This window comes from Girardinichthys multiradiatus, chromosome 22 (assembly GCF_021462225.1).
Source record: "Girardinichthys multiradiatus isolate DD_20200921_A chromosome 22, DD_fGirMul_XY1, whole genome shotgun sequence".
Classification (NCBI taxonomy): domain Eukaryota; kingdom Metazoa; phylum Chordata; class Actinopteri; order Cyprinodontiformes; family Goodeidae; genus Girardinichthys; species Girardinichthys multiradiatus.
In genome coordinates, this window is record NC_061814.1 from 12,465,014 (window position 1) to 12,490,315 (window position 25,302).

Consider the following 25,302-nt stretch of genomic DNA (forward strand, 5'->3'; position numbering starts at 1 on the left):
ATGCACAGGGAGGATACAAGATACAAGGAGCAGGTAAGACAATAAATTGAATGTGGAGCAGCTGTAGGAGAGCAAAGACAGAGACAATAAGGGAGAATGGTTGTAATATATTACAAACGAAGCACATGGAATAAATAAACTGGTCAAAATAAAAACAGGGAAATACAAGGACCAATGGAACAACATCTAAGTACAAGAAGTCACGAAAGAAACACAACTTAGGCAAAACTAAAGTCAAAGTCCAAAAGATGAGACATTCAACTGTTTTTGCAGTAACCCTGAGAGTATAACAAGCTAATATTTGCTTTATTAGTCAAGCTATCTGCTCTGGTAGTCATCCTGCAGTCAGCTACTTACCAGTGATAAGTAGCCTGCTTGTTATTTCTTAACTCTAGTTTTAAAATGTTTGTGTTATTCAGAGTAATGTGTGGCACTCCTTAAATTTCTATGCCATCCTTGTCTATGTTTTCCTGACCGCAAATATTTCCAACCAACCGATGTTGTCTTTCTTGTAAGCAAGGGAAATGTGCACTAACCTTCTTTCAGACAGCTGACCAGCAGTGTGCAGCAACAGGTAAGGGAGCAACGCTGCATCACTTTATGCTCCACACAGCCAGATAACGTTCTTTATATAAAAGTTGTTAGAAATGACTTCAACTTGTAGGAATGGTATGGTGAAAAATGCTAGCGGTTTTGGTACAGTATATTTTTAAACCTAGCTATACCTATTTTCAAGCAAGAGAAAGGCTACACCACAAAAATTGCTGGTCACTTTATTTTGTGCCTTATAAACTGGACTTTAAACAGGAAGTTTTGAAACTGTAACTTTTTAAAACATTGGTCCACCTTGATACCAGTAACTGAACCATGCCTAGTTTGGCCCAGTGGACCACACAGCAACACATAGCATATCCCGCACTCACACATCCTCAGAGAGACTATGTTTATTTAGCCTTTTGATAAAGAGATTAGTTTCATCGTCCCACTCTTTTAAGCTCGCAAAGGGGGTCCATGTTCAGGAAATCCTGTCTTTCCTGATACATACTCCTGTTAAGGAACCTAGTTTAAGGAAATACTTATAATAAGACAGGTAATATCTATACCTCCTAAGTGATTTGATTGCTAAAGGCAGGTTCCCAGAAATTACATTATATTTCAAAGAGGGGAAAAATATTAAAGCAGGGTACAGAAACATGGCAAGAAGAGAAGAACAGAAGTTAGAGGGGGATCTTTATTATTAGCTCAGTGGCAGAGGTTGGAGTCCAGCTTAAAGCTACAAACAGTGAAGTGCTAATTTTAGCCTGCAAAGAGGATAAGGATAAATAGCTTGCTGCCAGTTTGCCATATGGTCTCCTGCCGATTATATTGTGTCGGGAATATTTTCAGCCCCACGACCACCCTTATACACACAACCGTGTAAACATATAACCTATGGGCAAATGGGTTGTTTTAGTATTTTTAAAGTCCAAATATGAGAGGTAGGATACCAGGTGAAGAAAATGTTTTTTATTTTATTCTGTGAATCTCTTCATAAGAAACTGAATCGTTCAGATGAGACAATAAGCAGTCCTTTCTTTATCCATTACTGTAGCTTCCAGCTGCAAAGTAACATTTGGTCTCTTCTGTAATCTTACGCAAGTTGGTTTACATTCTCACTTGTAAATATGAACCCTGCAGAAGAATAAAAATGAGCCTCCCTCTCAACCGGCACACATGCATATGTTCACATGTAAATACAACACACACAGTCTCACAGCTACTCTCCATTATTCTCTCACTCTCTCCTTCAAATTGAAATAATTCAATTTATAGACACAGTTCCAGATCTCCCTGGCTAAGAGCATTATGCATGGAGACCCCCCCCCCTCCCCCTTCTCCCAACGCTCTCCTTTTCTGAACAAAAGATGGAAAGAATTTACCAGCCAGCTCTCAAGTCGTCACCAACACAAAGCCAATTTCATGCCAGGACAACACCAGCAGAAGCACCATATTTGGTCACAACCTTCATCCCAGTGGATTTTATTCCTCATTGATATGGGTCGATGCTACTTGGATTTTACTGTTGGATGTTACTGTTTTATTTTACTTTACTAGAGTGGCTTTTTCACAGAATGATATCTTTGAGTAAAAATACCACAGTTTCAGAGTATAATAGTATAAAACACATGACACAATCTAATTTCTTCAAACAGAAACTCAACAATGATTCTTTCTGCTTCTGAGCATGTTGAGTTCTGAGGTCCTACTGGTAGGAGACCCTGTGGTAAACCCAGGAAACACTGAAGTTACTGTATATCCCTTCTGGCCTTGGTAATCCTTGGGATCTCCCAAAGTGAACTCGAAAATAGCAATTAGCTGAGGGATGTCTGAATTTTCCTCCTGTTACATGTTACATATTACCCTTACAATCTGATAAATGGATAGACGAAGCCAACCGACTACAAGGGGGTAAGTGCAGCTCTGCATTACTTTGATTCCCCGTACAGCTGGAGAAAACACTGGTCACCAGGACTTTCTCTTGTGCCTAATTAAAAGGACATTAAAGGGTAGATGTCATGATGGTTTTGAAACCGGATTTTAAAACTTGCTGTACTTCAACCTGGGATTTTGCAAGGTCTACATTCAGTATAGGTTCTGCTCTGAGTTAACGCGTGTGTTTGACAACAGTAGAGGTTGCTTATAGCCATTTGCATATGTACTCTTATGTCAGCAAGAAACATAAAGATGCAAAACAGTCATGAGTGAAATGTCACGCTGTGAGCTGAGGTAATGTGGAATGCAATAAGTTGGAGGCAAAGAGCTGGTTAATGCAAGTCTTCTGGGTTAAAGCTTGACCCAGGGCTGACCCAGACCAAACATGCTGTCCCCAGAGGCCCCTTCCCATTGGTCCCTTTGACATGGATACCTGCAAAAGGATTCAGTTGAGAGATAAAGACCTTACTGAGCTTTTCTAAGAGTTTAGTAAGGGAGAAGGAGGGAAAAGACGGCTAGATAACAAATACCTGTAGATAAACACAGAAGCAGCAGGCTGGGCAGGAGGGCAGCATGGACGTTTACTTTGTGTGTTTGCAGAGCGACACAAAGCTTGCCACTTGTGGTGCACACACTTGTGAACGCACACGCATTTGGCTGTAACCTGATCGTCTATTCTTGCTCCGAGCCATTGAAACCTAAAGAGATGAGCAGGTACTGGTGGCAGAGATCCACACCGGTGATAACCTTTGGACTAAAGCCCTGAATGGTGTCGTTAAACACACATGCAAAGTGCACATATATATACATTTGTGCACACCAGCTCTCATGGGCAGCTCTGAGTCTTTGTTCCATTGAGAATCTCTTCAGCAGCAGGGAGGTCATACTCTTTCAGGAAATCACCCTCCAGAGAGGGCTGCCTCTTTCAGGAAGTGACTCAATGGGAATGTGGGGCTGGAGCACCGGCACCCATGGGGGGCATATCACTTCTGTCCACATGGGCCCATGCTCCACAGGAAATGGGTCGCTGTAAACCCACTCACTTCCTCTTCCTCTGCTTCTGTCCTTAAAGCCTTATCAGGGCCGTGTATGGGTTCGCTGATAGGACTCCTAATCCTCCGCATCCATGCAACAACGCATCCTGTACCTATCAAGGCCATAACAAGCAGGAGGGAGCCGCGTTACGGTGTTCCTTTTTAGGTTGTGGGTTGGTGGGGAGTTTATTATTTACTGAGAAAGGAGTTTGGATATTTTGGACAAACACATGAAGGTGTTTAATGACACATCCTATGATATGAATGTCCTGAACCCCTAAATCCAACCACTCGAGTGAGTTGTGGCTCAGATATAGTGACTTATCTTGTTTTTCTAACCACCCTTTCACTAGCCTGAAACTTGTAGGCACAAACCATATTAGACTAAATACTAAAATCTTCTGTTACTCCATCACAGCCATTTGGAAGCTAATGCACTATTATTAGCGCATGCCAGGGCAGTGTTAGCATGCCTGTATTATCTGAATGCATGTCTCAATTTGGCCGGCACTGATAAGCTAACAGTGGGAAAAGCCATGTGTTCTGAAATTGTTTATCAAAGGTTGTATCCCTCATGCACTTATAATGTACAAAGTTGCCCAAACCCATAAATTGTTCTAAATTCTTTAGGTGAGATTCTGTTAAAAGAAAACATAATACTGGCTGCAGATAACTTTCTTGCTGTCTTCATTTGGTATAAATCCAGATTAGCTGGACCAGATGAGCTCTTGGAGGTCAAAGCTAATAGCTAGTCTGAGTGACTCCAATCCAGACCTCTGCCAGTTTTCAAACATCCAATCTCAAAAAACATCACTGCGGCTTACGCAAACACTGTTTTGTAAATCTTTGGTTATTTACATAGAAGCCAATAATTATTTATACTGGAAATGAAGGTGGGATGTGATCTGCCGCCAATGATCTTCCTCTGTGAAACTTCTGCTGAGAACAGAATATCAGGGTAACTGCCTGTCACAATATAAAGGTAAGGCAGAGTAAAATCCATAAAATTTGCGTTCACTTAAACTACTTTAATAGTTTTGCTTTTTGCACCACTAAAATGAGATGGTTGATGGCGCTGCAGCGCGGACATAAAAGTGTGATTACTGAGAGCAAAAACTGGTTGCTGGGGATGACATTAAACATTGACACTGAATATTTATTGCTTTATAATGGTAGTGTTATCAGGCTGGGTGCAGCTACATAAGTTAGTGGTTCAAAAATTATTCAAGAAAACTTTGCTTTCTGGAGAAAATGTGTTTGAAATGTATTTGATTCAACTTATGTTGAATTTAAACTGCCTGGTTAGTTTGGAGCTTTTGAAGGAGTTTTTATTACCAATATTTATCTGACCTGTGGAAGAAAGATGTCATATTGCAGTGTGTTTTGAGAAAATATACAATGCTATATTAGTAAATATTACCTGTCTGCACTATCCCATGGGACTGTTTTGATATCTCTTTAAAGTGTTTTCCCCCCACTTTTTCCTATTGAATTCAATAATAAAGTTAAATAGGATATTTTTCCTTTAGATCAGTGGTAGTTTCATTCTCTTTGTCCCACGTCTACATTTAAGGACTTTGGAATGCCCTTCAGCACTTCAGCTGACTTTTGGAAAGAACTGAGGGGCCATTGTGCTGTTAAGTGCTTTTACCTTTTGTTATAGTTCTTGTCCTCCACAGCTGTCCCCTCCCCCTTACCATCCTTCTTCCATAGTCCATTTTCCCCTCTCCATCTGTTTGCAGTGTGTTAAGTTGGACAGAAGCTTGGTGTGCTGTAGGTGTCAAAAGCCCTCTGAGAGGCAGCAAAACAATTGAGAGCAAGAGTTAAGAGTGAGAATGCTGCAAGAGACACATTCTTTGCAGATTTTGTGTGTTAGTATTTGTGTCAGAGGCGAAGAAGCTTTGCACTGCCTTCACTAGTGCTGCTATTTGAACTAAGTCTGGCCTTCTGTCTTCAGTTTTGGAAAAAAGAGAAAAGAAAACAGCAAGACAAAGACAGGAGGGAAAAAAATCAATAGTTACACAGAAAAAGTCCTCCACATGAAAGGCTGAATTTATTGCCCTGTACTTTCATTTTAGGTTGTAGTGTATGTCTCTTTCTACCTCATTCTTTCTTTTTCAGCTGATCCAGAAGCGGTCAATGTGGATGTGTGTTTGTTTGTATTTGTGAACGCGGAGGCATGCTGCAGTTTAATGTCGTGTCGGTGCCCTGGGCTCGAGGCAGTTTCCAGCGTGTCAGGCAGCCTGTGGTGATGACCCTTTTCGGGAAAATGGCACAGAGAGAGCAGTCACATTTACACTGACATTTTTGCCATCACCTATGGCTATGTCAACAGGCCTGATACCTCCTCCCGCTTCCATAGCTATTGGATGGGCCCCAGCCCAAACATACAGCAGCACAAAAACTTATTGCATAGGGAAAATTGCCCTAAATAGAGATTACATAATGATTACTCCACATGATGTGGGTTATAAAAGGTCCAATGAGTCAGTCTTTGGGCTTTCATTACACTACCAGCACTGGTGGGAATAGAATAGAATAGAATAAAATAATCCTATTATATATTATTAGGATTATATTATTATATATCCTATTGACAAAATAGAATTTTGCACACATAACTAAACTGCAATACTGCTAGTATAATGGCAAGCAAAGAGGAGGCAAGCAACAAAATTTTATTGTTTCATATCACTTCTGTTTGGGATGTTTACTGCAGCAAAAAAGTGTTTTTTAATACTTCTTACGATGTCTTGAAATGAGGAGAGCATGGTGTGTGTTTAATATGTTCGCAAACAACAAAGTACCCAATATGTTCCCACAAATGTGAGATTTTAACACTTTTAAATAGCTTTTTTATGAGAGGTTTGCATGTGTAATTTTTTTTTTCTCATTGTTGTGCCTTAAACACGTTCCTGTTATCTTACTTCCTAATCCACTTTTTCAATCAGATCACTGCAGCTGAAATAATTGCTAAAAACTTGGCTCAAAGTCTCACAATAATAAGACTCTAGTGTGCCTTAATGACAAATAACGCCTGAAGATGACACACCAGTTGCTGTTATTATTGATTCTGTCAGTGCCTGTCTGCAAAACTGTCATGTCAAGGAAGCTTGCTTTGTTCTTGCAAAGTGCTCTTTATTTATTGTAATTACTTTAATGGAATTGTCTTTGATTACAGGAAGCAATTACTTTGCTTTCCTCATCGTTGTTCACCTGGCAAGCTCTTCTTTTAAATCCTTTCTGCAACAAGGGTAGCTTTCTTTCTTTTCCTTTTATTCATTTTTCATAGTCAGTGGAAGACTTCACAAAGATCAGAGTGGGGTTTTTCTTCAGAGTCAAATGATCCAAACAAAGTGGCTGTTTGAGTTTAAGGCAAACATCTAAAAAGAGCTGAGACCTTCTGGCAAAGCCAGGAAGAGAAGTCTAGACTAGCCATATTGTTTTCCTGACAGCGCATGTCATTATCCGCAGAGTAGTCGTGGGGATTGCTTTCCATCTCTACTGCAAGCTGGGGAGAAAACGGGAAGCAAAGCAGCATTGGTCACAGAGAGTGTTTTGTATTGAAGTGAACGTCTGTGTGTGTTGGTTTTAAATGCTTTTGTAGTCATTGTTGGAAAGTTGCCTTGTGAAAGAGCTTGGGAAGCAGGAGCATGTGAGGAAAAACTGTTTTAGAGCACTACATTGACATTGCAAGGAATGCCTGCATGTTCAGAATGTTTGAAGGTGGGAGGGAACCTCAGAGTCATGGAAAGGGAGTGCAGCCCCCCCTCCAAAAGGCCTGAAACCCCCTCCCCCGTTGAACTCCCCCTCAGCAAGTCCTGAGCTTATGAATGGTCTGAATACAATAAGCACCACTTTTTTCTGCATTCTCTCCCTCTCGCAGGCCCTTCTTTACCCCTCTGAGGATTTCTGGGAATGTAATGTATGTGTGTTTGTGTGTGAGTGCCAGAAAGAGAAAAATAAAGTGAGAGGGCGAGCACTTTAGTGAATGTACATCAGCAAGCATGAGTGCGCGCGTGTGTATACTCTGTCCATCATGCTTCGAATATTCTTGTGTGTATGTATGAATTTCTCGCCTGCCAGTATGAGATGGGTGTATCCCATGTGGAAAAGGATAACAGGCCCCTGAGGCCTGGGTCTTTCCTGAGCAGCCAATCGTGGGTCATGTGAGCTTTCTGGGGTGTGAATCTCAACGAGTGGCCAACGAAAGATCAGCTCCAGGTCACTTTAAGTCCATCAAAGACTCACTCTTTTCTCTTTCTTCTAAAAAAACCCTTTATGAATAAAGGCAGTCCTATAAAGTCAAAAGACTTGTATCTACTTCTGCTCTTCTCACTCCATCCACAGCCAATAAAACCTTGCAAAAACATCTCACGAAAAACGTTTAGCCATCTGTGAATGACTCCTCCAACTGTATCCCGCTCATGACATCTGGTACAAAGCTAATATTCATGAACTATATTCCTCATCACTGTGGGGTTTCTAAGAAAAAAACATTATTAGAAAGCTAAATGTCACATATCTCTTTCATTGCGCTGGAAGCGACAAGATCGCAGTTCACAGATGAGTGACTTGCAAGTCCGTGGTTGTTAATTTGCCAGGCAGCAGAAAAATGGCTGACACCTCCTCATGGCACGTGTGCCTGTGTGCAGGGGGCAGGTAGTACCAGCGATGCGCTTATTCTGAGAGATGGTTCATAATCAGATCATAACAGATTAGCCTAGATACAGCATGATAATGTCAGAGTGCGCCTTGAGAAAGAGAGATGCACGGGGGTGATAACGGCACGACAGGGAGACGATAAAACAGAGGCGAGCAAGCTCAGTCTGCACCCACGGAAGACAGTGGACACTGTTAAATGTCAGCCTTTGTATTATTTTATGACATGGAAATAAGACATCATTAGCTGCTGTTTCATTTACAATATGGAAAGATCATAGAGAATGGTTAAAAACCCTTCACTCTTACACCTAGGATTGTCTGCAAATTTTGATATTTAAAATAATAGTTCTTTTGGAAAGTTAATTAGTTGATCCCTGGGGCTGAAGCTAACAGCTAGCCCAGTAGGAGACAAGACCAAAGTGTAGTTCTACCATTTTAAAACAACTTCAATATGAAAAACATAAGTGATGTATGCAAACTCGATTTTAGTAACCCTCGTTATTTATGCATTGAGCCATTATTTACAGAGTCTATGATTATTTCCCATGAGAATGGATGTTGTGCCACTAGTAATCTTGATGTGTGAAACATGTACTGATAACGGAACAGTGTTTAAAGTGTTTCCAGTCAGAGTAACAGTAACATAGTAAAGATTTTAGTGGATTAAGTGAATACTGTTTCATTGATTTTTACACTGCCTTATTGATTTGAGCACTAATTAGATATTAAGGCTTATCCAGAAATAACAGCACCATTGCTTTAATTACCATTAACTCTTCTTCTGTTGCCATTACTGTTCTATAATATAACTTTCTTAACACCGACACCTTGAGTTGAGTAGACGTACTTCACACAGTGTAATTTACAGTTGCAAATGGTAAATGCAACATAATGAATCTTGAGTTATCTTGATTGATTTGCCAATGTGTGGTATTTACCTGTTAGCTTTATTGACATAACCTATGTAAACTGTGCAAGCCATATCATATATACATTAACTTTGCTAACCGCCCCCTACACACACACACAAACATAAAAAAACTAATAATGTGAGGCATCCTCTTCACAACCATGAATGCGCCAAAGCCGTAAATCTATTAAAAATCCTTAAAATTACCATAATGATGTTTCACTTATACTACATCACAAGCCTTTCGAGGCAAACAGTAACACTGTATCCCACAGTATTTTTTAGGATGGCTTAACAGTATTAAAAAGTAAACACGTCCCAATTCTAATGCCTTATAAGGCTGGTAGGTACCCTGACTGGAAACGCTTTCCATGTTCTGCTCTGGCTTTGCGTTTCACACTGGTGGCACCTTGCCTTTCACCTCCATTTCACACGTTAGTTATCACCGGCTTCAGTGGAAGTAAATACAACAGTTTAAATGTTCAGCAGCATTTGAGAACGAAGTTGTTAGACAATAGCTTTGGTCCTGGTCCCTCTGAGACTATCCAGGACCAACTCATCTGGATTTATAGTGAATTTGAACAAGAAAGTTTAAATAGGACAGAATCTTAGTCCATTTTTTTTTCTTTAAACCCAAAATGTCTAGCAGATGGAGAGGAGGAGGAGACATGACAGTAATGACGTAGAAAGAAGAACGGGTAGGGTTAAGAAGAACACAGAAAACAGCCAATTAAAGCTGAATGAACACAGAAGTATGCATCAGTTTAGTGAAAACTAACAACCCTTGCTGTAATGAATAAAGGAAGCAAAACAAATTTTTACATCATTGTCTCTTCGCTCGCAGTAAACGTGTGTGAGATTGTGTCTGAGTGTGTATTTTTGTATACACCCTGTGAGGGGACTGATAAAATATTCCATCCCTTGGTTGGCCCTGGGGCATTTCAACTGCCCCTGGCTCCTTCCAGTCAGTGGCCTGCTCCTAATTGCCACACACACACACACACACACACACACACACACACACACACACACACATGCAGACCCTCAGTGGTTGGAAGTGTACATTCATGGGAAAAAGCAGAAGGATACACGCACATACAGACGAATGCACATCTATGCATGCATACATTCTTCACTGAAAAACATGCACCCCCGCCTCCCTGCATTGATTCACCCCCCATCCCCCTCTCAGTCCCTTCTCTATCTAGTTGCAAAGATGTTGTCATGGGCGATCATGTGGGCCAGGCCCAGAGCTGTGCCTTTGGCTTTTCTTGTAGGGAGACTGCAGCTTGCTAGGTTGGCTTCCCCACGCTGTGTGCATGCAGCCCAGGGTTACAGCCTGCTGAGGCCCTTAATAAGGCTGGCAGTCTGTGCATGGAGAGTAACCGACTGTTCTATTGAATGAGTTGCTCAACGGCTGCCTAGCTAGCTTTCAGACCAACTCAGTGACTCTTTGCTTGAAAAATGGCTTGACAGTGGCCTGACTGAACATCTAAAGGACTATTGTGCTGTTATATTTCTGATATTTTGTTTTCAGAAATGTGGATAAATTTGAAATGATACTCATTGGTTAATTGTGCAATGATACATCCAGCTCAGAAGGATAAAATACTATATTGGGGTTAAACAAAATAGACAAGATTTATTTAGAAATAAATAAATAAATAAAAAAATCCCAATTTTAATATTTTCACAAATAAAAATCATGTTTTAAAGAAACTTTAAATGATGCGCATAATTCCAGTCCAGATTTGATAAACTGGATAAGCCGTTGTTTATAAACTGAAATGACCCCCTTAAGATTTGATTGATTAATTAATTAAATATTATAGTTTTTGAAGATGTGATCAAATACAGCCCAGACATATTAGAAAAGTGTTGAAAAGGCCCTGGGGATACGATACGCTGCTTAAAGGAATTGCTAGCTTTAACATTGTTAGCAGAAAACAGTTAGCCAGTCACCATTAGCCAGTCACCGTTTGCATTTCTCTGTTTATATCTCATTGTTTCTATTGTAACAAGGTTCGACCAAAATAAAAGTCTCAAACACTGTAACATGGTTTCCCACAGTCAACTTCAAATCTGGGGCTCATAAGAAAAGCTTAGACTTCACTAGACGAAATCATGCTGACATCAATTGGATGGTGCTTCACAAACCCAACTTCTCTTTGACAAGAAACATTACAACGTTTTATTATCTCTGATATTTTCTCCACAGATTCTGACATTTCTTCACATTATCTTCCTTCTTTAGACTGCATGATGTATTTAAGATGGGCTACAGACATAATTTGACAAGCATTAAATTAATCAAGTCTGCTTTGCAGGTGCGTGTTGCGTCACAGCTGTTTTCAAAGGGATTTAAAGCAATAGTCTGCTAAAACCCAATGGACCACCTTAATAAATACCCTTTTTGTTTTGATAACATGGTGGCACAGTTGGTAGCACTGTTGCCTTGCAGTAAGACGGTCCTGGGTTCAATTCCCAGCCTGGGGTCTTTCTGCATGGAGTTTGCATGTTCTCCCCGTGCATGCGTGGGTTCTCACCGGGTACTCCGGCTTCCTCCCACAGTCCAAAGACATGCCTGTTAGGTTAATTGGTAACTCTTGCCCTTAGGTATATGAATGAGTGTGTGCGTGGTTGTTTGTGTGTTGCCCTGTGATGGACTGGCGACCTGTCCAGAGTGTACCCTGCCTCTTGCCCATAGACTGCTGAGATAGGCACCAGCTCCCCCGTGACCCACTATAGAATAAGTGATAGAAAATGACTGACTGACTGTTTTAATAACTCTCACTTTGTGTGTGTTTTAGTAGTTTTTATCTGTTTTCTTTAGTTTGAAAGAGGTTATACAGGTCCTTCTCAAAATATTAGCATATTGTGATAAAGTTAATTATTTTCCATAATGTCATGATGAAAATTTAACATTCATATATTTTAGATTCATTGCAGACTAACTGAAATATTTCAGGTCTTTTATTGTCTTAATACGGATGATTTTGGCATACAGCTCATGAAAACCCAAAATTCCTATCTCACAAAATTAGCATATCATTAAAAGGGTCTCTAAACGAGCTATGAACCTAATCATCTGAATCAACGAGTTAACTCTAAACACCTGCAAAAGATTCCTGAGGCATTTAAAACTCCAAGCCTGGTTCATCACTCAAAACCCCAATCATGGGTAAGACTGCAGACCTGACTGCTGTCCAGAAGGCCACTATTGACACCCTCAAGCAAGAGGGTAAGACACAGAAATAGATTTCTGAACGAATAGGCTGTTCCCAGAGTGCTGTATCAAGGCACCTCAGTGGGAAGTCTGTGGGAAGGAAAAAGTGTGGCAGAAAACGCTGCACAACAAGAAGAGGTGACCAGACCCTGAGGAAGATTGTGGAGAAGGGCCGATTCCAGACCTTGGGGGACTTGCGGAAGCAGTGGACTGAGTCTGGAGTAGAAACACCAAGAGCCACCGTGCACAGGCGTGTGCAGGAAATGGGCTACAGGTGCCGCATTCCCCAGGTCAAGCCACTTTTGAACCAGAAACAGCGGCAGAAGCGCCTGACCCGGGCTACAGAGAAGCAGCACAGGACTGTTGCTCAGTGGTCCAAAGTACTTTTTTCGGATGAAAGCAAATTCTGCATGTCATTCGGAAATCAAGGTACCAGAGTCTGGAGGAAGACTGGGGAGAAGGAAATGCCAAAATGCCAGAAGTCCAGTGTCAAGTACCCACAGTCAGTGATGGTCTGGGGTGCCATGTCAGCTGCTGGTGTTGGTCCACTGTGTTTTATCAAGGGCAGGGTCAATGCAGCTAGCTATCAGGAGATTTTGGAGCACTTCATGCTTCCATCTGCTGAAAAGCGTTAGGGAGATGAAGAATTCATTTTTCAGCACGACCTGGCACCTACTCACAGTGCCAAAACCACTGGTAAATGGTTTACTGACCATGGTATCACTGTGCTCAATTGGCCTGCCAACTCTCCTGACCTGAACCCCATAGAGAATCTGTGGGATATTGTGAAGAGAACGTTGAGAGACTCAAGACCCAACACTGGATGAGCTAAAGGCCGCTATCGAAGCATCCTGGGCCTCCATAAGACCTCAGCAGTGCCACAGGCTGATTGCCTCCATGCCACGCCGCATTGATGCAGTAATTTCTGTAAAAGGATTCCCGACCAAGTATTGAGTGCATAACTGTACATGATTATTTGAAGGTTGACGTTTTTTGTATTAAAAACACTTTTCTTTTATTGGTCGGATGAAATATGCTAATTTTGTGAGATAGGAATTTTGGGTTTTCATGAGCTGTATGTCAAAATCATCCGTATTAAGACAATAAAAGACCTGAAATATTTCAGTTGGTCTGCAATGAATCTAAAATATATGAATGTTAAATTTTCATCATGACATTATGGAAAATAATTAACTTTATCACAATATGCTAATATTTTGAGAAGGACCTGTAGTTGTTTTTCAGTGTGTGCATTCAATGTCAGATCTAGATAATCTCCAAGTAAGAACAACAGACTGTTCTGCGTTGAATTTTTTTCATCTGATTAGCTCCCCTGCACCGTTTCCTACTCATTACTTTCTCCCCCTTCATTGCCTCCATGCGTGGCTTGAGTTTGCATGTTCGCTCCTGTTTCTCTGTATATCTATTCTTTCTTGCACTGTTTCACCCATTTTTCTCTCCTTTGTTTTCTGCTCCGTAGTGTAGCCTCTGCCTGCTTGACAGGCTGTGGTAACACCATTGACATTTCCCCAGCATGGCTGCTGAAACACAGCTTCAGCACCTTTCCTGCCTCAGCCTTTCCTCTTCTTCCTCCACCATGACTTCCCTTTTGCACTCTGAAGTAAAGAAAAGCAGAAATTAGCCCCAGACCTTGTAGAGGTGATTGGTATCAAATTGCACTGAAAATGGAAATGCCAATAAAACCCACGGCCTTTTGCCTCCGTCTTCCTTATATGTAAAGTAAATGTACCCTTCTAAGTCTGACCTATGGATGCTGTTCCCCTTCTAGGTAAAGTAAGAGTCCATAGGTCAGACTTAGAAGTGTAAGGCAGGATGGGAATGTGTTAGTGATTCCCTCTCTGTCTTGGATTATAAGTGCTAAAATTGAAAAAAAAAAATGTTTATAGTTAGAAATAAAAAAAAAATATTTATGTATCTCTTTTTGAATAAACTAATTGTTCCCCTTCTCTCCTTTTTTCTCATTATACCTTACCTTCTTCCCTAAGCTTGTGCGCTTGTTCACTCCCGCTCCGAGCTGGTTCTCCGGCCGTTTGCTTCTGTTTTTCTAACTCGCATGGGACAAGCCCCTAGGTTTGTTATTGTAGGCTTTGCTGAACATGAGCCGGTCTTTACAACGGATTGAAAGCATTTGCTTCCAATGAAAATCTGGTCTTAGATTACAGGGCCCCGACTCGGCTCACCCGTCTTTTTCCAGCAGGCAGCTGGAAAGGGAGGCGGAGGGGTGGGTGTATTTCTTTTGCCCTGAAACAGTAGGAAGAAAAAGCCAAGCTTACTTGCCGGGCTCAGACAGTGCTTGTCCTAGGCTAATGATGTAACTGAAGCTTGCAATGTGAGTGTGTTTCCAGGACAGAGAGAAGCTGAGAAGCGGTATAATGTGCTCGATATATGCTTGCTTGTCGAGCACAGGGCTGAAATGTCTTGTTGATCAATTAATGGATCAATTGCCGAACAATTGTAATTGGTTGTTAAATGTAAGATCAACTGTTTTCTAGACATGGGCTGATATGAGGTTATTGTGGTATGTTAAATAAAAAGCAAAGTTCCATGATATAATAGTTTTAAAACATGATAGAATTGCTTTTATAGTTAACAGCTCACTGAGCAATAGATTCTTGGATTTTAATGCTGAGGCTACCCAGAGACCTTTTTTACCCAGAGACATGAGTCAATCTTAAGTTAGCCCTTATTTAGACCCATATATCTTGTCTAGGTTTAGACCAAGCAAAACTGTCTGGTCTAAATGTCTTCAAGGCTTGAACTTTAATAAAATAAAATTTAATAAAATGCAAAAATACCAGAAATGATAAACTGAAACTTAGACATTCTCTGGGTTTGGCATAAATTAATTTTATGAAGTATTCAGATGTGACAAATGTGCAAAAAACCCCAGTATTTTTGTTTATTTAAAAGCAAACAATTGAGATAATAGTCATAAACGAGTAATGGAATATTTACACATTTTTACTCTACTAGTAGATGTAAATCATATCACAGTAGATGAAGTCTAGTTTGTTTCCCTGAAAGAAACATCTAAATTATTAAGTATGAATCGTAATTTCTCACCAGAAAAAACTACATCTACATAAACAGGTAGAAACTGTGACAGAGTTACTCGTAACTCAGAAAACACAGCATTGACAGATTATCTCTAAAGCAGATGAGGAATAGAGTTTAATTTGTTTCTGTAAAAAAAAATTATTAATTTTCTAGCACTGAAAGTGTGTAAGTGTATAGCTCATCTCTTAGACACTGTGACTCCAATGTGAATAGTCTACTTGACATCTCTGCTTGTCAAGCAAATCTAAAACGGGTTTACATCTAATTTTATCATCAACATCTAAAAACACATAAAAAATTTAACTTTTAGACCAAATATATACAAGCTTTATCCTAGATTTCTATAAGCCATTTAAACATTAGTTAGATATACTGTATATAAAGCAAAGAAAGGGAGTTAATTGCGATGACTCCTTCTGGTACTAAAACAATGTTATAAGTTGATACCCGAGGGTGTAGTAATGTTACCTGTAACATTTAAGTACATTTAGTCCTTTTATCACTTTTATTTTGATTTTGATACATAGACTTAAGCATATCTATTAAACAGACAGCCACTAAATTTTGAACTAGTTTTAGTTCAGGGTGTCTTCTTCAGGTAGCCAGCCTGCAGTCTTACCCTAACCTGCCACTTTAGTTCACACACAATGACAGATGAAACCACTGGAAATATTTCTAAACAGCACAATTGGTATTTTCTCTAACCAAGAGAAATGTGTGGCCAACAACTTTAAACCATAACTTTGAGACTGTTAACCAGTTTATGCTTAGTCTGACCTCATGGTCAGTGACTTACAGTGACTCAAAGCATTTCCACTTTTATGCACACATGTGCACAGAGAGAATGTTTATTTAGTATTTTATAGTCAGCTGAATTTATTTGCTGTGCTAGCTGACCAGCAGTGTGCAGCAATATGCGAGGGTGGAGCAGTGCAGCGTTTCTGACACTTTCTGGCACATCTGCTAGCATTTTGTTAAAAATACTTTAAAATCGTTGGAGCTACAGGGTTGGACAATGAAACTGAAACATCTGTCATTTTAGTGTGGGAAGTTTCATGGCTAAATTGGACCAGCCTGGTAGCCAGTCTTCATTGATTGCACATTGCACCAGTAAGAGCAGAGTGTGAAGGTTCAATTAGCAGGGTAAGAGCACAGTTTTGCTCAAAATATTGAAATGCACACAACATTATTGATGACATACCAGAGTTCAAAAGAGGTTGGTGCACGTCTTGCTGGCTCATCTGTGACCAAGACAGCAAGTCTTTATGATGTATCAAGAGCCACGGTATCCAGGGTAATGTCAGCATACCACCAAGAAGGACGAACCACATCCAACAGGATTAACTGTGGACGCAAGAGGAAGCTGTCTGAAAGGGATGTTCGGGTGCTAACCTGGATTGTATCCAAAAAACATAAAACCACGGCTGCCCAAATCTCGGCAGAATTAAATGTGCACCTCAACTCTCCTGTTTCCATCAGAACTGTCCGTTAGGAGCTCCACAGGGTCAATATACACGGCTGGGCTGCTATAGCCAAACCTTTGGTCACTCATGCCAATGCCAAACGTCGGTTTCAATGGTGCAAGGAGCACAAATCTTGGGCTGTGGACAATGTGAAACATGTATTGTTCTCTGATGAGTCCACCTTTACTGTTTTCCCCACATCTGGGAGAGTTATGGTGTGGAGAAGCCCCAAAGAAGCGTACCACCCAGACTGTTGCATGCCCAGAGTGAAGCATGGGGGTGGATCAGTGATGGTTTGGGCTGCCATATCATGGCATTCCCTTGGCCCAATACTTTTGCTAGATGGGCGCGTCACTGCCAAGGACTACCGAACCATTCTTGAGGACCATGTGCATCCAGTGGTTCAAACACTGTATCCTGAAGGCGGTGCCGTGTATCAGGATGACAATGCACCAATACACACAGCAAGACTGGTGAAAGATTGGTTTGATGAACACGAAAGTGAAGTTGAACATCTCCCATGGCCTGCACAGTCATCAGATCTAAATATTCAGGAAACGTTTTCCTCCACCAGTATCATGTAGTGACCTGGCCACTATCCTGCAAGAAGAATGGCTTAAAATCCCTCTGACCACTGTGCAGGACTTGTATATGTCATTCCCAAGACGAATTGACGCTGTATTGGCCGCAAAAGGAGGCCCTAAACTATACTAATGAATTATTGTGGTCTAAAACCAGGTGTTTCAGTTTCATTGTCCAACCCCTGTGAATTGTTTGTGATTTTAAAACAGTACCTTTATACAACCTTGGTATTCCTAATTTATTTTTTTATGTGCAGAGGCATTTTTGTCTGCTGTTATTCAAGTTTTCAAACTTGGAAAATTACCAGCAGACTTTCTTCTACTAATCCTGACATTTTCTTAAGAGATTAGACATTAAAAACTCTCAAATATAAGGTATACATTAAATATTATTTCACAATGATCTTAAAGCCAATATAAAGTTATTTAAATCATGTGTCGAATTTCAATTAACTGGCAAAGTGTAATGACCAGATCATTAGTTTTCCAACATGCTGAGCCGCTTAATCCATTGGTTATGTTACATTAGCCCGAGCCAACCACAAGCTTGATCTTCATATGTGCATTATCAGTGCACGGTAGGTGGTGTTTACATCAGTGCTTCGACATCAATGCCAAGGCAGCCCTTGTTTTATCCTCCCTCCGCCCCCCCCATGCCGTCACCTCCACTTCCACATGAGGTTCATTAAAAAGCCTTCAATATGTGTGCATATGTATCTCCGTCTGCCAGCACAGTCAGAGAGAGATGGAGAGCTGGCCGAGTGTGTTGTTTCGTTTGGTTTGTTGAGAGGCTGTCTCTCCTAATGGTGTGTATAATTCAGGTGCCCTCCAGGCATGCTTTCAGGAATTCTTTTGCCTGAGGTAATGGGGAGCAAAGGCCTGGGTTTTAGGCCCTTGATTATTCCATTGATGTGGCGAGCTGGAAAAAAGTCATCTCCAACCGGATTAACGCCAACATCGCCATTAATTATCAATGAAGCTGGTCTTACGGTGTAACCAAGGTGCTGGGTGTCGCCCTCTGAAAGTTGGTGGAGCGGCCTGCATCAGTGCAGCTCTCAACTCTTGCCACAGTGAATAAACCAAGATGCTTTAGAAGTGCTTAGCGTGTAATCAATAAATAACAGAATCCAATTCTGTGCACTGCTTTGGCGGTTTTTATATATTTTTTCCCTTCTCACTTCCCCATACTTTCAGGCAAGGGAGGCGATGTGGGACAGAAGTTGGCTTATTTGGTGCTGGAATATCCAGGCATGAAAATGCCACTTGTTTACTTCGCCTCATGTTTCTTTAATGATTATCATCTTCATTCAGGGTGGCTCTCGTTTTTGAATAATGATAATAACAATTAGGCTTTTCATTGCCACAGATGGGAAGAGCCAGTTTCTCTCCACCGGAGCTGTGTAGAATCCTTACAATAATTGGGAGGCTTTGGATATATGTGTGTGTATGTTTGTGTTCACGGGTTAATGGTGTGGACCCTGAATGCAGAGAAAAGGCCCATGGAGCACTTTCCTTTCACGTTCTCTTTTAGTGCTGAAATACTCTGAGCTGTCTTACTGTACCCCCTTAGTTGAGGTTAACTGGCCTTAATAGAGTCTTATCGAAGCCCTACAGGTTGCTGTAAGCAGCCATGATGCTATTGTTATGAAAAGCAGCTAGCTTTGTTAGCGTTGTTTGTGCCCCCGACTGTCTTTTTTTCCATCTATTTTCCTTTTATTTTCCGCATACCCCCCTCCCCATTCTCGCAGCCTTGCCTTTTGTAGTGCTGTGTTACTCTTTCCACCTCAGGTAAAATGGCAGAATGCGCTGGGGCGACGCTTCAATAACTATTTTCCCCTCAGGATAATACAGACTAAATCTCTCTGTCATTTTCAATTCTGCGCGGGTTTGGATGGGAGAGTGGGGAAATGCGACCTTACAAGTCTTTTGTGCTCCCCCTTTTCCCTTCTCTTTCTTGCAGAAGGATGCAAGTGTTTACTGTTTTCGGGGATGGCGGGGAGAAAAATGAAAGGCAGGGTTATTTATAAATGTATTAAAAATGAATGCATTTATGAGGTGCTTATTTCCCGCCATTCTCTGCTCACCATTGTCGAGGCTCCATATCCGTCCGTCTGTGCTGACAAAGCCCTCCAGAATTTCTTTCGAAATTAGATTTATTCTCTTTGAATGCAAAGGCGCGGCAATTGCTGGAAGTAAACAAACCCCTGTGTCTAATCGGAGCTGTCTCTTCCTGTTTCGTGTCATGTGACAGGTGACGGCCTGGACAACAGTGTGGCCTCACCGAGCACAGGGGACGATGATGACCCGGATAAAGAGAAGAAACACAACAAGAAAAGAGGGATTTTTCCTAAGGTGGCCACCAACATCATGAGAGCATGGCTCTTCCAACACTTAACAGTGAGTTCAGCCAAACAATATATGTATCATATCATGTGTGATCCTTAATTCACCGCCAAGAGCTATCTTTCCCATGTCTTTCTGGCTCTGTGCTTCTGGTAATTGGTACAAAGACTTTTACACACCTGAAACACACTTAAAGAAACAGACACACCGTTTAACACTGAAACACATTTTGATGCATTTCTGCACAGCTTAGCCCAGTTTGTACGGCGAGCACTTCAAAGACAGAGACCAGTGTAATGTTTGACAGATCTCCGATCATCTACTGAAACAGAATGAGGCTCAAGCTAAGGAGAGGCACCTCCGGCAGTTAGTGCAGATAGACTGAAGAACTTGTTACATTTGTTAACAAATGCAAGAGATACTGTAAAGGCCAGTGGCATGGCTTTGCTTTCCCTCAATTAGCAGGAAATCTAGTCATCATTTAAGACTGACACAAATAGTTTGGTAGAAACAAATTTTATTTTGTGGGCGATAGAATTAGATTTTAGTTTATAAGGAGATTTATTAGATTAAAATAATGTATTCAGTCCTATTTATGTGCTCCAGTAGCTCCTTTTCAAGAGTGCCAGGTGCCATAATGAAGTTCAGCATTAGTTCATCCTACACTCAAAGTAAAGATATCCTCTTTGTTTGATCACAGTGCATCTGAGAAAGTGATGTTCTCACTCTGACTGCCCATGTGTTTTTAAAATAATGTGTGAATACTTTTTCATCAGTCTTGATCATTAAAAAAACAGCCTTTTTAGTTGTATTTAGTCAAATGCATTTATTGTGTTTAGAGACCCACCTATAAGAATTTAGCAGATTTCTGATCTCATGTCTTTTTTAAATTGTTAACTATATATAGTAAAATACAGGAAAGTTCACATTTTAAACTGGCTTCAGCATCCTATATTAGCAAAATGTGAATAATTAGCAGACATGCCTTGCGTCATGCACGTCGTAGAGACAATAGTGTGCTTTTAAACAGCTCCTATTCTGTTGTTTCAGCCTCCTGTTGTAGGAATGCTGCTTATGGCACCCCACAATAATTCTACAAAAGTTCTTTGAAGAAACATGAATAACATGAGCTACAACAACATTTACTGTCCCTTTGGGATTAACAAAGCATTTTTTCATTGAATTGAATTGAATTAAATTGAACTGAACTGAATTGAATTGAATACAGTCTGCAAGCACAAGTGTGGCAACAGAATAATTATTTATTGCATGTTATATAAACTTATATAAATATACAATCATTTAAATAATCAGACTGTGCAGGTAGGGTTGTATGTGAGTTTTGTACTTCCTGTGGGCTCTTCTTCTGCTAACACTTGTGCAAAATAGGCAAATTTTCTCTGCAGTGACCACCGCTGTTTTAAATCATTTGGAGCATCTCAAGCGGTGATATAAAACCAACACATTTCAGGTTGAAGTCAGAGTTCGCTGTCCCAAGGTGTTCACACTCCTATTTAGGAGAGTTGATCTAATCCTGCTTCACGACTTCCCGGGCTTTCTTAGATTATTCTTGCATCTATATATCCTGTATTCAATCAGGAATTTAGAAAAAAAAAAACCTTAATAGAATTTCAGATCAAATTCACCCTTTTAAAATTGATTTAAAGCAATAAATCTGATCTTGACACATCTTCAAATAAGATCATTGAGAAAAATAATCTTGTGTTTAATAAAACTTTACTCAAACTTAATTTATATTTAGTCAAATTGCACTGAAGTTCAAAGTTTCGAGTAAATCAAATAGAGGACCTGGAAACTGTTTGCTTTTCTGCCCCCTTTACAGTCTTTATTAACATTTCCTCTAAGAGCTGGTCCAAGAAAAGATGTTTTAAAAGTACTTTCCGAACTCTGCGTCACTTGCATTCTGCTGATGTCAGGAGTTTGTGGAGAACATGATACAGTTTGGCTGAGTGGTTCTTAGTTTTGCATTGCACGAGCCAAAAGGAAGGATGCAGAGGATTGTGGATATTGTATGGACTCAACTCTTTTTTTATTTACTTTTGGCCAGTCTTTGATGTCGGCGGGATGCATTGTTCAGTGTATACCCTGGCTTCTTAGAGTTAATGGCAAAGAGCAGGAGTTTTTCTCACAGTGTACACTGGCATGTGGCGTGTAGTCAGACTTGGATTTTAAGCCTTCTGCTTTCCTTTTTCAGTCGTTTTCTCCATGACCTCTAATCACACACCCCAAACCCTTCAGGGTCAAAGAGGAAAGGGGTCTGCAGCACACACACATCCTTTCTGTGGAAACACAGCTTAGCATACACACACCATGTAAAACGCACACACAGTAACAATCCTCCTGTGTCATATTACACTGTGAATCAGGCTTATGAGGGCTTTTTACACTGTTAGATTTCAAACAGTTGGTAGTATATGAGCTTGAGGAGGCGAAGAGGGGGATAAGGAAGGATCCGTGAAACTCTCCTTCTCACGGGCAAAAGTGAGCGAGGAACCAAGTCATGCACACATGCTGGCAAACAATGGATATAATAGGTCAGCTGCTTTATGGCACAAAACTAGAAGAAATTTAGCCACGATTTTAAACAAAATTATAATTTCTGACAGCATCATTTCAATAAAAAAAAAAAAAATAATAATGACCTTAAACACAAATTTGAGTGGGGCTGCACGGTGGCGCAGTTGGTAGCACTGTTGCCTTGCAGCAAGAAGGTCCTGGGTTCAATTCCCGACCGGGGGTCTTTCTGCATGGAGTTTGCATGTTCTCCCTGTGCATGCGTGGGTTCTCACCAGGTACTCTGGCTTCCTCCCACAGTCCAAAGACATGCCTGATAGGTTAATTGGTCACTCTAAATTGCCCTTAGGTGTATGAATGAGTGTGTGCATGGTTGTTTGTGTGTTGCCCTGCGATGGACTGGCAACCTGTCCAGGGTGTACCCCGCCTCTTGCCCATAGACTGCTGGAGATAGGCACCAGCTCTCCCGCGACCCACTATGGAATAAGCGGTAGAAAATGACTGACTGACTGACAAATTTGAGTGCATTTATTTAGTGGAAAAATAATCCCAGTTTAAGGAATGATTGTTTTTTAACAAAATCCCAGGTAGCACAATTTCAGCTCCCTAATTACACATGTCTACATGTCAACTGGTTGTTTGGGAGTGATACGAGAAAAAAGCTTTTTCTGTCCTACTGCCACAAAGGTAAACAGGTGGAGTTTGAGAAACTACTTGGAATTTAACTGGAGCACTTTCCTTTTTGCCTGATGAGGGAAAGAATAAGCCTGATGGATCTGATTTGAAACAAAGGGTGAATATGTAGAACTGCACCTAATTCCAACTGTTAAGTATGGTGGAGGAAGTGTGATACTGTGGGCCTGTTTCTCTTCCAAAGTTCCTGGGAACCTCATTAAAGTTAGCTGAGCAGAAGAGAGCATAATAAGCTATCGTGTAGAGATTTGTACAAAGAGGAATGATTAAAAATTACTCTCTCTGTATGCACCAACCTTGTAAGATGTCATGAAAGAGGACTAAATGCTGTCCTATTAAGAAAAAAGGGATTTTACAAAGCATTAACAGTAGGGATACCATTAATTGTATAATTTTTTTAAACAAAAGTGGTCAAGTTGGAGGCAATATTTTCTAAATGCCTCTGTGTAAGAATAAACAATTAAAGATTTATGTCAAGGCCTTTTACATACCTTGGTTGGTCAGCGTTGTAGATGCTAGACTGGTTTAATTTGTTCACACTAATCATTCTTCTATGCTTGCATCAGTTTAAATGAGCATATGTCCTGGTGAATGAATTCCTTTTATCCACTACTGTGTTGCAGTGTTGCAGAACCAGTGAGTCAGGTTTTTTATTGTGACTCCTGTGCAGAGACAGAATAGAAGGAAAAACAGCTAGAACTACAGTATAAGTTTGGATCCCAAACTTCAGTGTATTATATGTTAGTCACCCCCACAATTGGACCCTCGGGGGAGTTCCCATTGTATCGAAGCGGAAAGGGAAGGTGGGTGGCAAAATGAGGCTATGAGTGCACCAGCAGGGTAAGAAGTAGGTGGCATTTATACAGCTGTTCTTTTACAGATGTGCTGAAGTTATTTCTGCATTTCTGCTCACTTTATTCATCGTGGGTGCTCATCTCCTATTTCCTACTTTGCTAGGAAAAGGTAAAGATTTTCTAGCAACAACAAGAAAAACAAATCATTTAATTCCCAAGATTGTTGTTTTCATCATCAGAACATTCAAAGCTGCAGGCCTGTATTTGAGAGAGAGGGCAGCAGTTTTGAATTTGTGATGATGACAATGTTTGCAGGTCTGAGTTCTCTCCAACACACCCAATGAGCTCATATGTTGTTGACAATGCTTTTGGGACGAGTTCAGCGCAAGAATTTGGCTGTGCAGGCTTGGAGCGACTACAAAATCATTAGCGTTAACCGCCTGTCACCGATGGCCAAAGCAAGCAGCCTGCTGCCAGTTTGACATGCAGCTGTAAACTGGGTAGGGGACCAAAATAAAAAGCGAAAGGGGAGGCCTTTTTACACTAGTCTGCCTATAACATTGTGATGCTTGTTTTAATTTGATGTCATTATATACAAGTTCTGGTTTTAGTAACTGTAAATGCATATCTAATCAGTGAAATCAACTTTTTTGTAGTTGACAGATAATAAAAAAAGAGGTACTTTATCAAGTGTTGCCAGTAATAATTCAAGCTTATTTAAGTCATATCTTTATATTCACAACCTACAAAGCAAATCTTGAGATGAAGCAGATGCTGTCCTATCCCCTTTCAATGATCCTTTCCCACTGTGCAGTCTCATTCTATCCGCCCCACCTAGCCTGCATCCTCCCCTCCACACAAATGGTATTTTTCTTGTTTAATTTAACAAGAAATGAGCAGTAAATGAAAGCTCAGGCCTCAAATCCCCAACGTGCCTTGTGCTCTGCTCTGCACTCCCCTATGAAAAGGCAATTTGTGAAATTATGTGATAGAGTAATTAGATGGAATTCACCCCCGCCTGTGTGCTGCACACACAGACCATATTCCCATTTTCAGGCTCATGGAAGTGTGTGTATGTGTGGGTATGTGTAGCAGTAAGTTTGGCATTTGAAGTGTCAGCATTGGTGTATTCGCACACTTTTATACACATTATCGCTAACACACTCACATCCTGGCTCTCTTCCCCTCCTATTTGTACACAGATGCAGTGTAACGAGGGGCAGCCGTGATCGCAGCTCATAAAAGAAGCCAACCCGCAAACCCTCAATGAGTTGCCTTTGCTTCCCCCCTCCTACCGCCTTCCTCTCTCTTCCCTCAAAACGTGTAAAATGCAGAGAGGGAGAGAGTATAAAAAAAATTCCAAGTAGAAGGCATAATCTGCCGTTAATACAATTAGAGGATAATTTAAACGCAGATGTAGCTGAGCTGGGGAAACAGTGTTGCACCCCTGTTGTGTGTTAGGAGGGTTTTAGCAGAAACAGGTGTGACAAGTAATATAATTCATTTTC

The 25,302-nt window shown here is 40.7% G+C and overlaps 1 protein-coding gene across 1 annotated transcript in view; it reads left to right on the forward strand.

Annotated features, from left to right (window-relative positions):
* LOC124859634 (homeobox protein Meis1-like) overlaps nt 1-25,302 on the forward strand; it is a 76,826-nt gene continuing 51,524 nt past the window's right edge. Inside the window, exons 1-2 of the mRNA XM_047352524.1 lie at nt 1-33; nt 19,650-19,826. Of these exons, the coding sequence (XP_047208480.1) occupies nt 1-33; nt 19,650-19,826 (210 nt within the window). The remainder of the gene's footprint in view (nt 34-19,649; nt 19,827-25,302) is intronic.